Source organism: Oryzias latipes, chromosome 4, assembly GCF_053564925.1.
Source record: "Oryzias latipes strain Hd-rR chromosome 4, Olatipes_Hd-rR_3.1".
In the NCBI taxonomy this organism is placed as follows: domain Eukaryota; kingdom Metazoa; phylum Chordata; class Actinopteri; order Beloniformes; family Adrianichthyidae; genus Oryzias; species Oryzias latipes.
Genome location: NC_136240.1, coordinates 33,219,534 through 33,234,689, shown reverse-complemented (window position 1 = coordinate 33,234,689; position 15,156 = coordinate 33,219,534). Strand labels below are relative to the sequence as shown.

General features: G+C 41.7%; 1 protein-coding gene across 2 annotated transcripts; it reads right to left on the bottom strand.

Moving 5' to 3' along the window:
* Positions 1 to 3,720: 3,720 nt before the first annotated feature.
* On the bottom strand, positions 3,721 to 12,998 carry lmx1a (LIM homeobox transcription factor 1, alpha). 2 transcript variants are annotated; one of them, XM_011474509.4, is made up of 9 exons: positions 12,822 to 12,998; positions 12,535 to 12,715; positions 7,503 to 7,723; positions 6,755 to 6,927; positions 6,190 to 6,267; positions 5,812 to 5,893; positions 5,559 to 5,729; positions 4,136 to 4,192; positions 3,721 to 4,070 (listed from the first exon to the last, which is right to left on the bottom strand). In XM_011474509.4, exons 1-9 carry the CDS (start codon positions 12,844 to 12,846, stop codon positions 4,033 to 4,035), a joined length of 1,026 nt encoding a protein of 341 aa, XP_011472811.1. In that variant the 5' UTR covers positions 12,847 to 12,998; the 3' UTR covers positions 3,721 to 4,032. The 2 variants fall into 2 exon arrangements, with proteins under 2 accessions (XP_011472811.1, XP_011472810.1); XM_011474508.4 differs by having other exon boundaries at positions 3,918 to 4,192.
* Positions 12,999 to 15,156: the final 2,158 nt, after the last annotated feature.

Sequence of the window (15,156 nt, the reverse complement as noted above, 5' to 3'; positions counted from 1 at the left end):
AATTGCTGCTAACCATATGAGCATACAAATTTGTCAAATTAATATTAAAAGTCCGAAAGAAAATAGTTTATCAATTCTCCAGATATAATTGGAAATAAATTAGTGCATTAAGGTGTTGAACGGGAATTGTTTTTTATTATTATGATTTTTATTATTATTTTTTTTGTTTGTTTTATTATTATTTTATTAACTAGACCGTGTTCTTCCTTTGACATTTTCGTGGTTTGCGTTTTATGTTAATTCACATCTTCATGCCTTTTTTCCTATTTTGTTGGGGATCTTCAGAAATGTGTGCATCTGCTTATGCAGCAAGAAGCTAATTACAGCAGTTAGAAGACAGAAGCTCTGTGGTCTGTGGCTGGCACCAGCTCCGCAATAAATAACTGACTCTTGACAGGAGACTGTTTGGTCACCATCAGAATAATAATCAGGTTATTGCTGCCCGCTGTGACCATATTTTTCTCACCTCATCCACTGGTGCTGGCAGCCATCGATGTGCAGCCAACTGTGAACCAAAGGAGATGATGGCGAGACGTCCCACAGGAACCCACATTGGCTTCCCGCCCAAACTCTGCTCATTTTCGGGGTACAAGGAGATGCATTCTGGTGTTATAGTTCTAGTGTTTGTTCCTGCTAAAGCACGGGCACCGACAATAACAGACAGTGAAACACAAATAAATGCAGAAATACAAGAACATCTATTCTCTGATGTTCACTTCATTTAGTAATGCTCGAGGTGATCGTTTGGATTCAGATTTAGAGTCCACATCTCAACTCCTCTAACCAGTTCGGAGCCATTTTTGCTTTAAACAACCCTCCTGAAAAAACTTTAAAGCCTTTAGAAAATTATTTTTCATGAATTGGCGAACACGGTCGGCTACATCCTCAAGCAGCTTTGGAAAAAGCATCCACTTGGATTCAAATTTTCCCCGCAGCATATTGTAGAAAAGCATCGCTTTGCCCTCACTAGTCTGCCTTTTACTGTTAATTTATTATTTATTATTATTGTTAATGTGTTTTTATTTCTTATCAAATCAAATCAAGCTTTATTTATATAAAACTTTTACAACACAGGTCACTCAAAGTGCTTTGCATAAAAATATAATTAAATTTAAGATCAAAAGGACAAGACAAACAAAGATTTTGTTTAAAACCTGCACAATGCTGACAACCCCCCCCCCCCCCCCCTTCACACACACGCACACATACACACACCATGACAAAAAGAGTGATAAAATGATGTGATGTAGAGACCTGGCTTTGTACTGAAGTGGGGAAACGATATTTTGCGGACATGTCCACATCAGTGACCCCCCACTCAAGTTCACGGAGTGCAATACCACAGGACCCCCCCAGATCTGATCAAAAGAGCCAGACCTGGGAGATCCCACTGCAGCGACCCCGTTCACTGAGAAGGGTCAGTCACTGATGTGGAAGATCCCTCAGAGGAAAACACTGGAGTTACAGATAAAATGGAAAAAAGGAATCAAATAAAAATGAAAACACATTTAAAACCAAAAGAAAATAAACAAATAAGCACATAAATAAACCATAACCCTTGTGCTATCCTATGACCCCACTCTAACATTGACGTGTTATCCCTAACATAACAAAGGTGGATAAAGGTGGAAAGATTTCATGTAATCCAAGGACATCAGGTTTAATTTTATTCCTAAGTACATTCTATATTTTTGAGTTACATTAGATTAGGTGGAGGCCTTAAAAAAGCCTTTTAGTTTTTTGCCACTCCTTGCACTTTATTATTGGTTTTCTTGCAGTGTTTTAAATCTCCAAAACAAAAAAACATGCAGGTAACCTGGAGAAAATATTGACCTCTTATGTTTTTGTAGGGATTCTATGGGCGTCCTACGGGCACTTACGTGTTGCAGGCTCACCCTGTGCGTGCGGCATTTGGCCGCGATCAGTAAGGAGCCAGTTAGCACACCTTTCGGACAAAGACTGTACGATGGCATCGGTTGTTTGTCATAAAAACTTCCATTATTCTACCAATACTTCACGATACACTTACCACAAGGACAAGCACCACAATGGTAAATTTCATATTCACGATGACCATTGAGGTGGCCGTACGATTCTCAAGGGAACTGCAAGACACCTGCTCTCCCCTTAAGATGCGTCCGCTTCTCTCTATGACCCTCCATGGGTCCAGACAGTAGTCTATGCCCCACCGGAATTCCATGACGCCAAGTCTTTCTTGCACCAAACCTCTTCTAACTGTGTTCACATTGCTTGTTCAATGTAAACACCATTGGCTAAACGCTTGAACGTGTCACATACCGGTGCCTTTGTAGCTTAAAACTTAACAGATGCAACAGTAAAACATGGCCTCCCCTCTCTCACCTGTCAGTGGTCCTAATCCTATGCCTGATTGGTTGTATGTGGCTCCAAGTTGGCAACATCTCCTTGTGGTGACAGACAGTTAGATTGTTCCTGACCATTGACTTGCACTTGCTGCTCCTCGAGGTCTGATTTCATCAAGAGAAACCTGAGATGGGTCTAGCAAAGGGTTCATGGCTGGGGCAAGAAGGCATTTGATACAGTCAGGCTTCATATCTTTGTGTCACCGGGGCATTCTCCCCTGACGCAGCTTTCACTCGTCTTTTGTCCTCCTCCCTCCCAATCTCTCCATCCCAGTATTGGAGCATTCCAGCCGGGCATAGGGCCTGTGTGGTCCCGGCCCCCTGCAGAAAAATGCAGGAAGCACAATGTGAGCGTTGATGACGGCGGCGTGGAAGCAATGCTTACCTGCCGTTGACCCATACACCTGTCATGGAACGCGACTTTACCATCAAATCATACAGCCCACAGCCTGGGGAGGCTGTCTCACTGACCTCTCACTTTTGGCCATGTCACACAGCCACCACATGCATTTTGCTCATTTTGAAATTTCAGTCTTTTGTGATGCATGCGTGAAATGCGTCATTCATAAGTGTTTCTTGCGTTTGTCACAGATGTCTGTCGAGGGTTTCGACCTGGAATGGGTCTTTGAATTTGGCTTGGAGATGTTCAAAATGTTTGGTCGGTTGAGAATTATGCAGTTTATGTATTTTTTACGTAGTTTATGCACAATTATTATATAAATCTTGGGAAATTGTGTGTGGTTTTTGTGAGATGCATACAAAGATTTGCAGGGAGCCCACGTGAATTGCACATAAACAGCTCAATAATCACCCACGGTTCATGTTCTACATTGATTCACGTGTTCTTTGCGTGATTTATTTGTACATCTTCCGTTGTTTCAACGTGGTTCATTTGTGATACATGTGTGAAAATTTCACATAAAGACGACAACCTTTCTGAGTTTTTCCACGTAGATCCACGTATGACCAATTTTCATCCGTGCAATATGCACAAAATGTACATAGCGGCTGTGTGACGCGGTGTTTAGATGGGAACAATACGTGGTGAGGATGGACTGATCGTCACCCCCCCCCCCCCCCCCCCAAGTATGTTCATTTCGTTTTTTTTTTAATCCAGCAAAAACTACAATTCCCAGAGCCCCGCCCCTTCACATTTGGTATCATTAAAAAGCCCAAAATGTCCTGTGCAGATGCCAACAGGAGTTCTGTCAGTATTCTGCAGTAGTTTGGAATTATTCAGGTTTGGAAACGTCCTCTACGGGGGACACGTTTGCATTCCCGGTGGTCTGGAGGGTCTTTCAGTAGAAACAATGTGTGAAACTCACTTCACAGGCTCAGATTTGTTGTTTTTTTATTTTATTTTAAGTCAAGAAAATCATCAGACACATTATGAGAATAAATACAAATTCAGCTTTTTACAAGACAACACAGCGACTTTCCTGCAGAATCTAACAAATCGGCAGAGAGGCTCTTTCCGTGCACAGAATACGACGCTAACTTCACAGCATCAGAAGCAACGCAGCAACATTTCCACGGAGGTGCACGTGTTGCTGCATCCCAGCATTATCATGTCCCTTTTTGACATCCATTCGTTGAAGTACCCAAGCACTTTGGAGATGAGAGCTCTTTCCGCTGTCTGTCACGCTTCCCATTACGCCAACTCACCCCTCAAGAGGTGAAGTATGAATCCTGCATGGAGTAGAGTCGGTCAATAGGAGTGAGTGGAGAGGAGTCGCCCAGAGAGAGGCACTCACTGTCAGACGCACAACACAGAGGCTCTCTGTCCATGTCTCCGTACAAGACCTTAAGCCCTGCAGAGAAAACCAACACAGCATCCATGACTGTAAACAAATGCATTAGGCAAATGTCACACTTCAGCTCTTTATCTACATCGACATTAATACAGAACCGTACGTTACACCAGTAAACTGAATCACGGCTAAAGTGAATCGTCGCATCACTAAGATGGCTTAGTATAACCCAACAGAAAAGGTTTTCTTCATCGTTACTTGCAAACAAAAAAAAGATTTTCTGAATTTGTAGGTTTTTGTTGTTTTTTTTAAAAAAATCGAACCAAAACAAGAGTAAAAAATCGAATCATAGAGAAAGTGAGCATTTTTGGAGGTTTTATTTAAGCTGTTTAAGAAAAGTTCAGTTTCATAATCACATCAAGTATCTTCCTAACAACAAGAATTATTAGGTTATTAGTTTGTCTTATTAAAGAATAAAAAAACATGTAACACTCTTAACTGCTGTATATCCATGTCTTTAATGACTGATGCACCTTTTATTTTGCTGCACATTAATTCTGTTCTGCAGCCGTCCTGGACTGAAGGACCAGATTCTTTTCACAAATCCTCTTTCTTCCTCCTTTTGAGCAAAAATCTGACGTTTTTGACGTATAGTACACACCTATAGTACCACGTGAAAATTGAATATGGGCATTGTGAACCCCCCCTCACCCCCACCCCCCAAAAAAATGATGACATTACAGCGGGAGAAACCTTCGGTTAAAAATGAATGGGGACAAAATGTCTTATGGGTCTCAAAAAATCAAGTCAAGTTTAAAATCAAGTAACAAAACCAGAACACACATGTCGTTTTGGCTTTAGATTTATTATGGGATGGTCACAGGACCTACAGCTTGGCAGCAGTTCTGTGGCAAAGTGAGAAATTTGGTAATTTTCACACGATATGGGAGAATAAACTTTTAATTGAGCGATCTTCATAAAAATGTATACACATGTCACCAGGTTGTCTACAACCACAACCAAAGTTTCGTTGACCTTTGACCTCGGCAAAAGGCAGAGGCCATATTGATATAATCCCCCCAAAAAAATCACCTTTAGGACCATCTATGAATTTTAATGCCTCCAAGGGATTTCCATCTATCCCCTCCCAAGTCCTCACTGTAAAGCTACTTGAGAAAAAATGATGGATTCAAAAGTTTATAGATTTTGAACCTTTGTTTTTTATAAGTCTGTCAGCCACAGCTCTGACCAGGGTGGGAGGGGCAGAAAGGGAGAGTGAGGGGCAGCCGCTCAGCCAGTGAGGGCCAATTCAGCCAATCAGAAAAACGGCATTTCTTTAACAGATTATTGTCTCTTTCAAGCGAATCCACTAAAACGGTTGAGACCAAACAAAGCATTCCGGTGGGACGGCTCTGAGGTCTCTTACCGTAGGGGTGCATGTGGTCTCCTGGCATCTGAGGTGGGGTCAGGCCCTGCCTGAAGGGGTCTGCGTCCCAGTCCTGCTGTTCCAGCGTGGTGAGCACCATCTGCTGCAGCTGAGGAGTGAAGGAGCATTCCACACGCTTGATCTCAGAGGTCAAACTGCCACAGGAGGGCGCTGTGGGCAGAGGACATCCGTTGTAGGTGAAACTGTTTTCTCAGGCCTTGTGAATATCTGAGGATTCTGGAAAAGTTTTGACCTGTGTGGTGAGATGGACGTTCACAACATTCTTGGGTTGTTTGCTGCTGATCCTGCTGCTGTCTCCTGGCCAGTTTCTTCATCTAAATAGATGCAAAAAAATGTGTTTATGTGAAGGTTTAATGTAAAATGCATTTACTCACACTGCTGACAATAGGGGCAAAGGGACATCTGTCAGTGAGGGGGAGAGGTCATACATAGGGGAGGAAATGTCAGGTTTAATCTACAATAATCTCTCCCTGAGATGTCATCAGATTCTTGTATGAGGAGATAAGTGCGGCTGAAATCCACCCTGGCTTACAAACTCAGTGCAGACAGAGTGCTTTTATTAGTTGTGCATGTGATACGTGCGTGCGTGCGTGCGTGCGCTGTGCTTTACTTTGGCTCTTTGGTTCTGGAACCAGACCTGCACGACCCGCACACTCAGACCGGTCTCTGCTGCCAAGGTCTCTCTTACCTTGGGTTCAGATTTAGGAGAGAGAAAAAAGGAAACCTGGTCATTTGGAGGATATGATTGTTATAAATTCACAACTCCAATTGATGCAAGAAGAAGTGGAATGTGGTCACAAACAACTGAAAAGAGCCTTTGAATTCACAACAAAATGAACTGTTTTAATACGTAAATATACTAAAAGATAAGAAATTGGGGGGAAAAATCGACTAAAATAAAAACCAAAATCATAGCTTTTCAAATCAAGTCAAATCCAATCAAGTCTTTAATTTTAGGTTATTTTATTTTGTTTGACCCAATGAAATTACAAAAGAATTTTTTCCCTGCAAATTCTGTAAAAAGGATTTAGTTGAGTGACATTTTCAAAATTCAAATTTGGTGCCATTTTTGAGAAATAATTTTAAAAACAAGGATCAGTTTTGAGGCAAAGTTAGAAGAAAATCGTGACTGACACGGTGCAAATCTTGGTGTTAAACGCCATCTTGGCATCTACCTTCCGGCAAGGCTTGGATGAAACCTCGAAGGACGCTTTGAAGGTGCGCCTCTGCTGCGTGGTCAGGATCGTGCGCGGCCTCTTCGGACGTTTGTTCTCCTGATCATGTGATCGGCCTGGCTTGTCCATGACCTTCGCAGACGGTTCCTCCTCTTCATCATCACCACTTTTACCTGGCAAAGGCCAGAGAAAAGAAACATCAGAAGTGACGGTCAACAGGAATCTGCTTTGCTCTTGAAATGTGAAGTAAATCTTCTCTCAGACTGTTTGCAGCATCGACATAAAAAATAAACACGTTTTTCACTTTGGGGCTATATTTTTAACATTAAAATATCTTTCTGATTTACTTTGTTATAACATTCCTTGAAAATGGTGAGAAATTTGGACTAAACCATCAACTGGGATCACAGATAAAAATGTGAGTTTGTTTTTTATTCATTGATTATTTTATTAATTAAAACTTAAATTTTACACATTTACTTTGTAAAAAAAACTGCACTTTGTTGCAACAATATAGATGCAGATCCTCCAGTGTTCAATCACAGCAGCACGGCTGCAAAAATACTTCACGGTTTAACTGAAAACTGTACTTTTAGTCAACATTATTCACATCCTTTGTTCATTTTACTGTAGCTAGAAATGATTGTTTGATTTATGAGAATGATTGAATGTAAGGTAGCGCCTGAGCAGCAGGATAAGACAGCGACCGCAGGAGTAACAGGCCCATCAAAGCTACCGCAGACAGTACCAATGTCCGAGGACGGCGGGCTGGCCTGAAGCTGGTGGTAGTCCTCTCGAGCACACAGCAGCCGCCCGTCTTGAAGGATGCAGCGATCTCCGGTCTTCAAGTGGTGGAAGCAAACGCTGCAGGTGAAGCAGCTCAGGTGGAACACAGCAGCTCCGGCGCGCATCACCAGCTCTGAGGGGGAGATGGCCTCTGCACAGCCCCCACAGTGAACCGCAAACAGGCTGAAGGTGCAAACACACAGACATGGAGATTACGTGACGCTTTTGTTTGTATCAGATGACCTTACACCTCCGCAGGAGAGTAAAAGCGTTGGCTTGACCTGGTGGAATGTTGCCGTCACTCAAAGTCTGACTTCTCCACCTCCTTTTTCTCAAGCTCCAACACCCAGACACATACTCTTACCATGTCGAGTGTGTATTTTAGCGCCTGGCAACCAGGAGCAGTGGGCTCAGCCCCAGAGACGGTTGCCGTGGCTCCAACAGCCGTGTCCGAGGCCGCGCTCATGGGGGCTCAGGAGAAAGGCTCTCGGCAGGCCGTGGCTCCAGGCAGAGGAGGGGAACCAGATCTCCTGGTGGGAGAGACTGAGCCGCTGGACCCAGGAATTATCCGTGGAATTATCCTTAAGTCTGCTTAACCAGAGTTGGACAAAGGCAGAGCCGGCCCACAAGCAGCAGGACCATTGTCTGCTGGCTGGCACCACCGCATTTTGGGTCTGTCACGCAGGATGATGCGTCATCATTCTAGAGCTGCCATTTGTCTCCAGGCCTGACTGGGTCACCGGAGCAGTGGGCTCGGAGGCATGAGAAAGTGACAGCGCCGACCCTTTTCCACGCCTAAACACTGCAGACAAACAACCCCAAACCTCAGCTTTTCTCATTCTAACCACAGAAACGTAGAAAATATTGTCTATAGTTGAAAGAAAGAAGAATGCTGATGATCAGGTGCCGGCTGTAAAATGCAAGGTAAAAAGTATTTTCAGAAGAACGGCATATTTTCTTTCTGCATCTATCTGTTTTTTTAGTCACCAGTTTATGATCTTTTGTTTACCAACATTAAGTGGCAATCACAGTGAATTTTTACAGTTTTTTTATTGTTTCTGAGGTGTTTGTATCATCCAAAAAAAATTGCCTAATGCTCGCAGCTGTGACAAAGCAGCATCTGACAACCGAGAACCGAGTTTCTTTAGCCACAATACTGAGCAAACGTGAAGAAAAAATCCCCCTTAGTAGTCTAAAGTGAAAAATCCTGAAGCCAAACATTGCTGAGACCTCCTAACAGTCACTCCAGTGTAACCATGGAAACGGTAAAGCCCATTTCCAGACCCTTGCCGGGGCTGGTCAGGCCACTTGACCCATCAGAGTCCTCTGCTGCACAGCCTCAAAGGTTTGTGTTTTAGCACACGTGTTTTCCTGTGGCAAAATGAGATGCACCAGCCAAGTGTTTCAAAGAACACAGTGAAGAAATTACCCAGAATGCACACGGGGAGGGGTTAGAATACCGGATTCGATGCGTGATTCCACTTGGCAGCAGGAAAACAACAACAGACGGTAACGATTTGAAGATGATGTCGAGAATCCTGCTCCATTAAATGCCATCACTTCACCTTTTTAGTCCGTGGTTCTCCTACGAGACGTTAATGCAAAGACCAGAGCACCACCAATACTTATGGAGCTTCTTTAATATTTTAGAGTTTCCGCTGACACGATCGCACGGGCAGCTCAGACGGAACGGCAGGAACACTCCGTCACGCCACATTCAGACAGTAGCGATGCAGAGAATCAGTTTAGCAGCACGGCGTTGCAATCATGTGCAGATGAGGTCGACGCTCTGCAGAATGCATCGAGCGTTGGGTAGAAAACTGTGGGCCTGATTGCTTTTTGTCACGACCTCTGAGCTGACCTCTGGCAGTCAAACACACAGACTGCTAGGTGGGTAGACAGGCAAAGAAAAGAGATCCTGTTTCTGGATCAGGTTTACCTGGATCCTTTTCTGTAAACACAAACACACACAGACTCACAAACAGCGCCGCTATCAGATGCACATCACAGTCACCGGTCACGCCGCTGATCTCACCAAAAAACCTGATGTCCAGTCTGCCTGTTCACTGAAACATGAAGTCAAACTCCAGCTAACAAAAAAGTATCAGGAGATGATAGAAATCAGTCTAATAAATTCAAATACTTCCTTGATAATTATAGCTCAGGAAAATAAAAGCATAATAGTTCTTCATAAATGCAACCTGTTGAACTGTTTTGTGTTTTTTTTGCAAAGCTTTCTGTATGTTCTGTTCATAGAAAACGGATCTATATGCAGAGATAAGAAAGTAATGGGAGTTATGGATGTACTGCGTCTGTGTGTGTCCTTTATTATTTTATTTATTAAATCAAGGACATGTAGACGTTTCTACAACATGTAATGTGAAAGTCCTCTAAATGTTTTTAAAATTTAGTTCTCAAAAATATAATTTTTCTCTACTTCCAAAGTAAAATGAACTATTTTTAAATTAAAAATAACTCATTTAAAAAGAATTATTAAATCTCCAATCTTTAAAATAATTTTTTAGGGTTTTGTGTCCATGAATTCATTACTTAAGGGTGTTTGTAAAAGGTTTCAACGGAAGCCCTTCTAATTTATTTTTCATCTGTTTGTGTTCAAGTGAAACATTTGTGTTGATCATTTGTAGCCTTGACTGGTCTTTTAAGAGCATTTATGCAGGTTTGACAGTTAAAAAAGGGTAAACAAAACATTCAAAGTCCCACTCCGTCCATCTTCTGATGTATTCAAATCAAAAAAATCTCTGTGGATTCCGGCAGGAGTTCACTAGAAATTCAGGTCTGAGTTGTGGGCGGGGCCGGTGTGGAGCAAGTTGCCCCAATTCCCGTGATCAAACTGCTAGCTTACAGTCCCTCAAACCCCCAACCTTAAGATCGTGTCACGTAGCCACCACATACATTATGCACATACTGCACGGATGAAAGTTGGTCAAACGTGAATCTATCTGGAAAAAATGAGAAAAGTTGTGGTTTTTACGAGAAATGTTCACAGATGCATCACGAATGAACAGGGAACAAGTGTGAATAAACCACACAAAGAACAGGTAAACCAACATAGAACATGATGATAGCTCTGTTTATATGCAATTCATTATTTATTCATGCATCAATTATGTAATATGAACGTGATATATGCGCTGTATACGTGATAAAAAAATCATACATCTGTGGTACATGCGTGAAAAGTCTGTTAGACATAAGGGAGGCGGTCGTGGGAAAACATGACTTAGTTTTCTTTTGGTTAAGCCCCTCCTTCACAGCTATTCTCCCCCTTTTTGTGACTTTTTTTCATCTGTTTTTAATGGATTAGTTTATAAATAATAATTGGAAATCTGACAAAATTTGTTTTTGCATCAAAATCAAGAAAAATCCAGACTCTCGATGCAAACAAGGCAGGATCCAAACAGAAGATGCAGCTTTCAGCACAAAGCAAATGCTGTCCCTCTTCTAAAGAACGGGAGGGGGGGGGGGGGGAATATTCTGGCACAGTTTAAAAACCCTTCCTACGGGCAACAGTGAGTGTCAGGGGTGTCAGAAGCCACCCAGACGGGACAGTGGGGGTGGGGGGGTGAGTTTGGAGGAGGCTCAGAGACCGGGCCCTTGGCACCAGGCCTCCGACTAATTGGTCAGTTCAGATATCTTACGGTCGGCTGGGCGCCGTCCCATTGCTCAGCACAGGGAGAGAGCTTTCCAGATGCCACCGCACAGAACGCCAGGGGTCCCCGTCATCTTCATCCTCTGTCTTTTATAGGAGGCACCAGAACCTCAGACACATGATGGCTGCACTTTCCTGATCCCCTAGTATCAGTTTTGCGCTGCTCACTGACATGAGATACTTTAGAAGTTCTGCTGCACAAAACATCCAAACCAAATTTGATACTTTTTCTTAAAATCTCATCCAAAGGCTGACCGATTCGATGTTCCGACCTAAACCTCCTGCAGTGGCTGCAGCTTAACACCAACCTCCACCAAATGGTTCAGAAATGATGCCCACTGTTCCCTTTTGGGCAGCGCGCCTCTCATCTTGGCTCTTGTTTAGGTTCACAAATGTTTTTGGAAAAGTACTGGCGGATGGCGAGATGTTGGGAAACGAAGGAAGGTGATGATGGGTGTTGTCTTTTTGTTTTTTGGTGGGTGGGGGCCACCATATGTTGTCCTGCTGTTCCCACGCCAGCAGACCTCAAGGTTTTAACACATTTTGACAACGTGTCAGGTGAGCTCCACCCCTGCTTGGGTGTGAAGATGTGACGGGACGATGGTGCACATGTGTGCTGCATGTGGATGCACGCTATGGTCTCGTGCCCCCCCTTCCGTCACCTTGTTCTCTTAGTGCACTCTGCCAGGTTTTACAGTACCAATAAGGCAGACATAGGGGAACAAAGGCACAGACATTTATTATATGGATTCAAACAAAGGAAAACACTTTTTAAATTGTTTTTTTTCCTTTTTTCTTTCTTTTTCTCTGTCCGACTCTCTTACTAAAGTCTCAGTCAAGGTCAAGCGCAAACAAAGGCTCAGTTGTGATGCATTAGGTTCTTTTTTTTCTTTTTTGCTGGCCAAAAAAAATCAAAATGTACAGAAAAAAGAGCACCAGAAGCCGTGAAGAACAACTTTAAACAGGATTCCTCAATCATAAACCAACTGAACCAAATGTGAAGCATTTGTTCTGCATGCAGTGTAAATCCATAATAATATAAAGTCATTGAAGCATACACCAAAGCAGTCTCATAATAAAATACTGCTACTTTTATTGACTTTTTAAATTGTAAAATATCCAAATCGTGAACTTTAAAAACTCAAAATAGATTTTAAAAAAGGAAATAAATGAGTTGAACACATGAAAAGTTTTAAGGAGAGTTTTAAAAATGTATTTGTAGTATTTTAATGCTGTTTCACCGCTAAAGATTTTTTTTCCCATTCAAGGTTGTCTTTAAACGAATAAATCTTCTCTTTTTTCTGGTAATCGCACGTGTCCTTACCTCGAATAGTCTCTCTTGCAGTAAAGTTTGCGCTCCAGCAGAAAGCAGGAGTTCCTGAGCGCATCTCCGCACGCGGCGCACCGCACACAGCGCTCGTGCCAAAGGCCGTCCGCCACCCGGAGCAGGAACCTGTCTGTGATCCTCCGCTGGCATCCGACGCACACCACCCAGTGGTGCGCATCTGCATGGATGGAGAAGGTTCTCAATCAGAGAGCGGGGCCATATTTTATAGAATAAAAACGCATTTTTAACTGACATTCTTTAATATTCTACACATCTTCACTCACCTAAGGATAAGGCCGGACTGTCCATGTCAGCTATAGAACGCCGCTTTCAGACTACAAAAGGTCCTCAGACGTCAGTCAGATCATGTCCAAAGCGCCGCTGCGTAAAAGTTCCTTCCTCCACTCCGAGTTCGCCTCCACTGGAGACGGAGGTCCATCCATCAGGGGAGGAGGAGGACGGAGGCATACTCCTCCTGCAGGTGCAGGTTAGCTCCTTCTCAGGCTCCCCCCTCCAACTCCCATTGCACCCCCCCCCCCCCCCACCCCGTCTCTGACTGCCCACACCGAATTCGACAGCGCGCGCGCGCACTTTTCCAACACTTGTTTAAAAAGTTAAACGCACAGTTTTCATAGTCAAAGCACAACGTTTACAAATTATAAACCATTTTTACGTATATCTGGTGTTTGGATTAATGTAAGAATAAATCATCCTTTCTATTCTTAATGCAGTAAAGTAACGTCCCGTCCCGCATGGAGTCACACTTTACTTTGGGAAAAGGCGCCAAACTTCAAGGTCAACAAATAACGGAGCCTTAAATACATGGAAACGTGCCAAAAAAGAGGCAAATTTAAATGAAAAATGTTTATATTTTTTTAATTTCAGACGACTATGTCAATACGTCAAAGTTTTTATATTGAAAATAATGTCAAAAGATTAAGAAGTTCCTGTCCTTAATGCAAGAATCACGTTAAAATATTCAGAAAGCTCTTTGTGTTTTTGTGGATCTTGTCAAACTGACCCTCACTTTGTACCAAACTAGTGATTGGACTGTGAATTCTTTCCGCCATAGGCCCCAGCATCATGGCTGAAGCTCCGGTGGGAGCATCTTCAGGTGTCTGGCAGCAGATCCTGCAGTTTCTTTTAGCTTTCTGCATCACAGCTTCCCGCTTCAGGCTGCACCCTGCAGCTGCTCCATCAGGTCAGCAAACCTCCCAGATCATGTCAGGGTGGATATGTTATGGTCCAAGCTAGAAGGAGAGCATTTTTGTGTAAATGGGGAGTTCTCCTGTATAAAACAATCTAACGTGATCTTCCTGTTATATGTGGCAGCATTTGAAATCAAATCTATTTAAATTATAATAATATAATAATTAGTTAGATAAAAAGAATAACATTATTCTATCTTGCCTAAATAAATGAACAAAAAGTAATAAATAAATCTGGACTCTTAGATCACTTCTATCCTGTGTTTTGCTCTGTAGGTGTGATGAATGTGTGTGACAGCCTGCAGCCATATAAAAGACCTTTTCCTTTAATCCAGATATAATTTTAGTATAAACCTACACAAAACTTCCGACAAAGACCCACAGATTCTTATTTTAACTGTTCCAATTGAAAAATTTGGTAGCAAACCCAAAAACTGCACAAATGTTGGAGCATATAAATTTACATTTTTAATTTCATCACATTCATAAAATGTAAAAAATCTTTTCTAAATATTAATCGTCACTTCTCAGAACCTCCTTTTTGCAAACACAAGAGTAAAAGCACAATTCTTTATGAAACCCCACAGCAATAAACATTTTAAACATTAAAATGAATCTGGACTTGTTCGGTTAGAATGCTTGAATTGTTATGAAGGCGATGAAGACGATGAAGGCTTTTTACCTTTTTGTGTCCTGTTTTTTTATTTAAAAATGCAGGTTTATTTGGCCACAAATTAATTTAGTTTCCTGTTTTTCGCTAAAGAATAATGCACTTTTTGTTTATTGCTATGTATTTATAGTTGTATATTTTTACCATTGGTTGTTTTTATGTACGTCTGTTGCATGGACCTTTTAAATTTCATAGTTGTGACTGAGAAAAAAAAGATCTATTTATCTATCTCAATAAAGAAATACAAAACACTTTAAAATGATTTGATCAAAACTCCAGTTTATTTTCTATTAAAACTGCAAATTTCATCATAGAATAATCATTTCACCATTTTTGGCATCACAGGAAAATCAGCCTTTAATTAGTCAAACTTTATTGGTCATTTAAATCTTGCAATTTATATATTTATATATTATATATTATTTGTAATAATGATATGTAAAAACTTTTAAGCAAAACTCGAACTCTTGAGAATTTATTGTTTTTTTTTTGTTCATCAGGATTCTAAAGATTGGTTTTGTTTTTTATTTGTTTTTTTACGTTGTTCAAAAGTGTCTACCTTCGTGGCAATCGTTTTGTGTAATCACAATAATAAAATTTTTGGGCCACACAAAAACATATTTCTATGATCAAAAAGGGTCAAAATGGAAAAAACTGGCTCCATCTAGTGGACACACAGTGCAACTGCAAATCCAGCTGTTTGAACCCAACACTACGTTTAATAACAAACACACAAACAAC

Coding starts and splice junctions, on each gene's coding strand:
- lmx1a (XM_011474508.4), bottom strand. CDS start 12,846: ATGGACAGTCCGGCCTTATCCTTAG. Junction 6,928..7,502: donor CCCGCCGTCCTCGGACATTG/GTACTGTCTGCG, acceptor GGCCTTTGCCAG/GTAAAAGTGGTGATGATGAA. Junction 5,894..6,189: donor TCCAGAACCAAAGAGCCAAA/GTAAAGCACAGC, acceptor GCATCTATTTAG/ATGAAGAAACTGGCCAGGAG.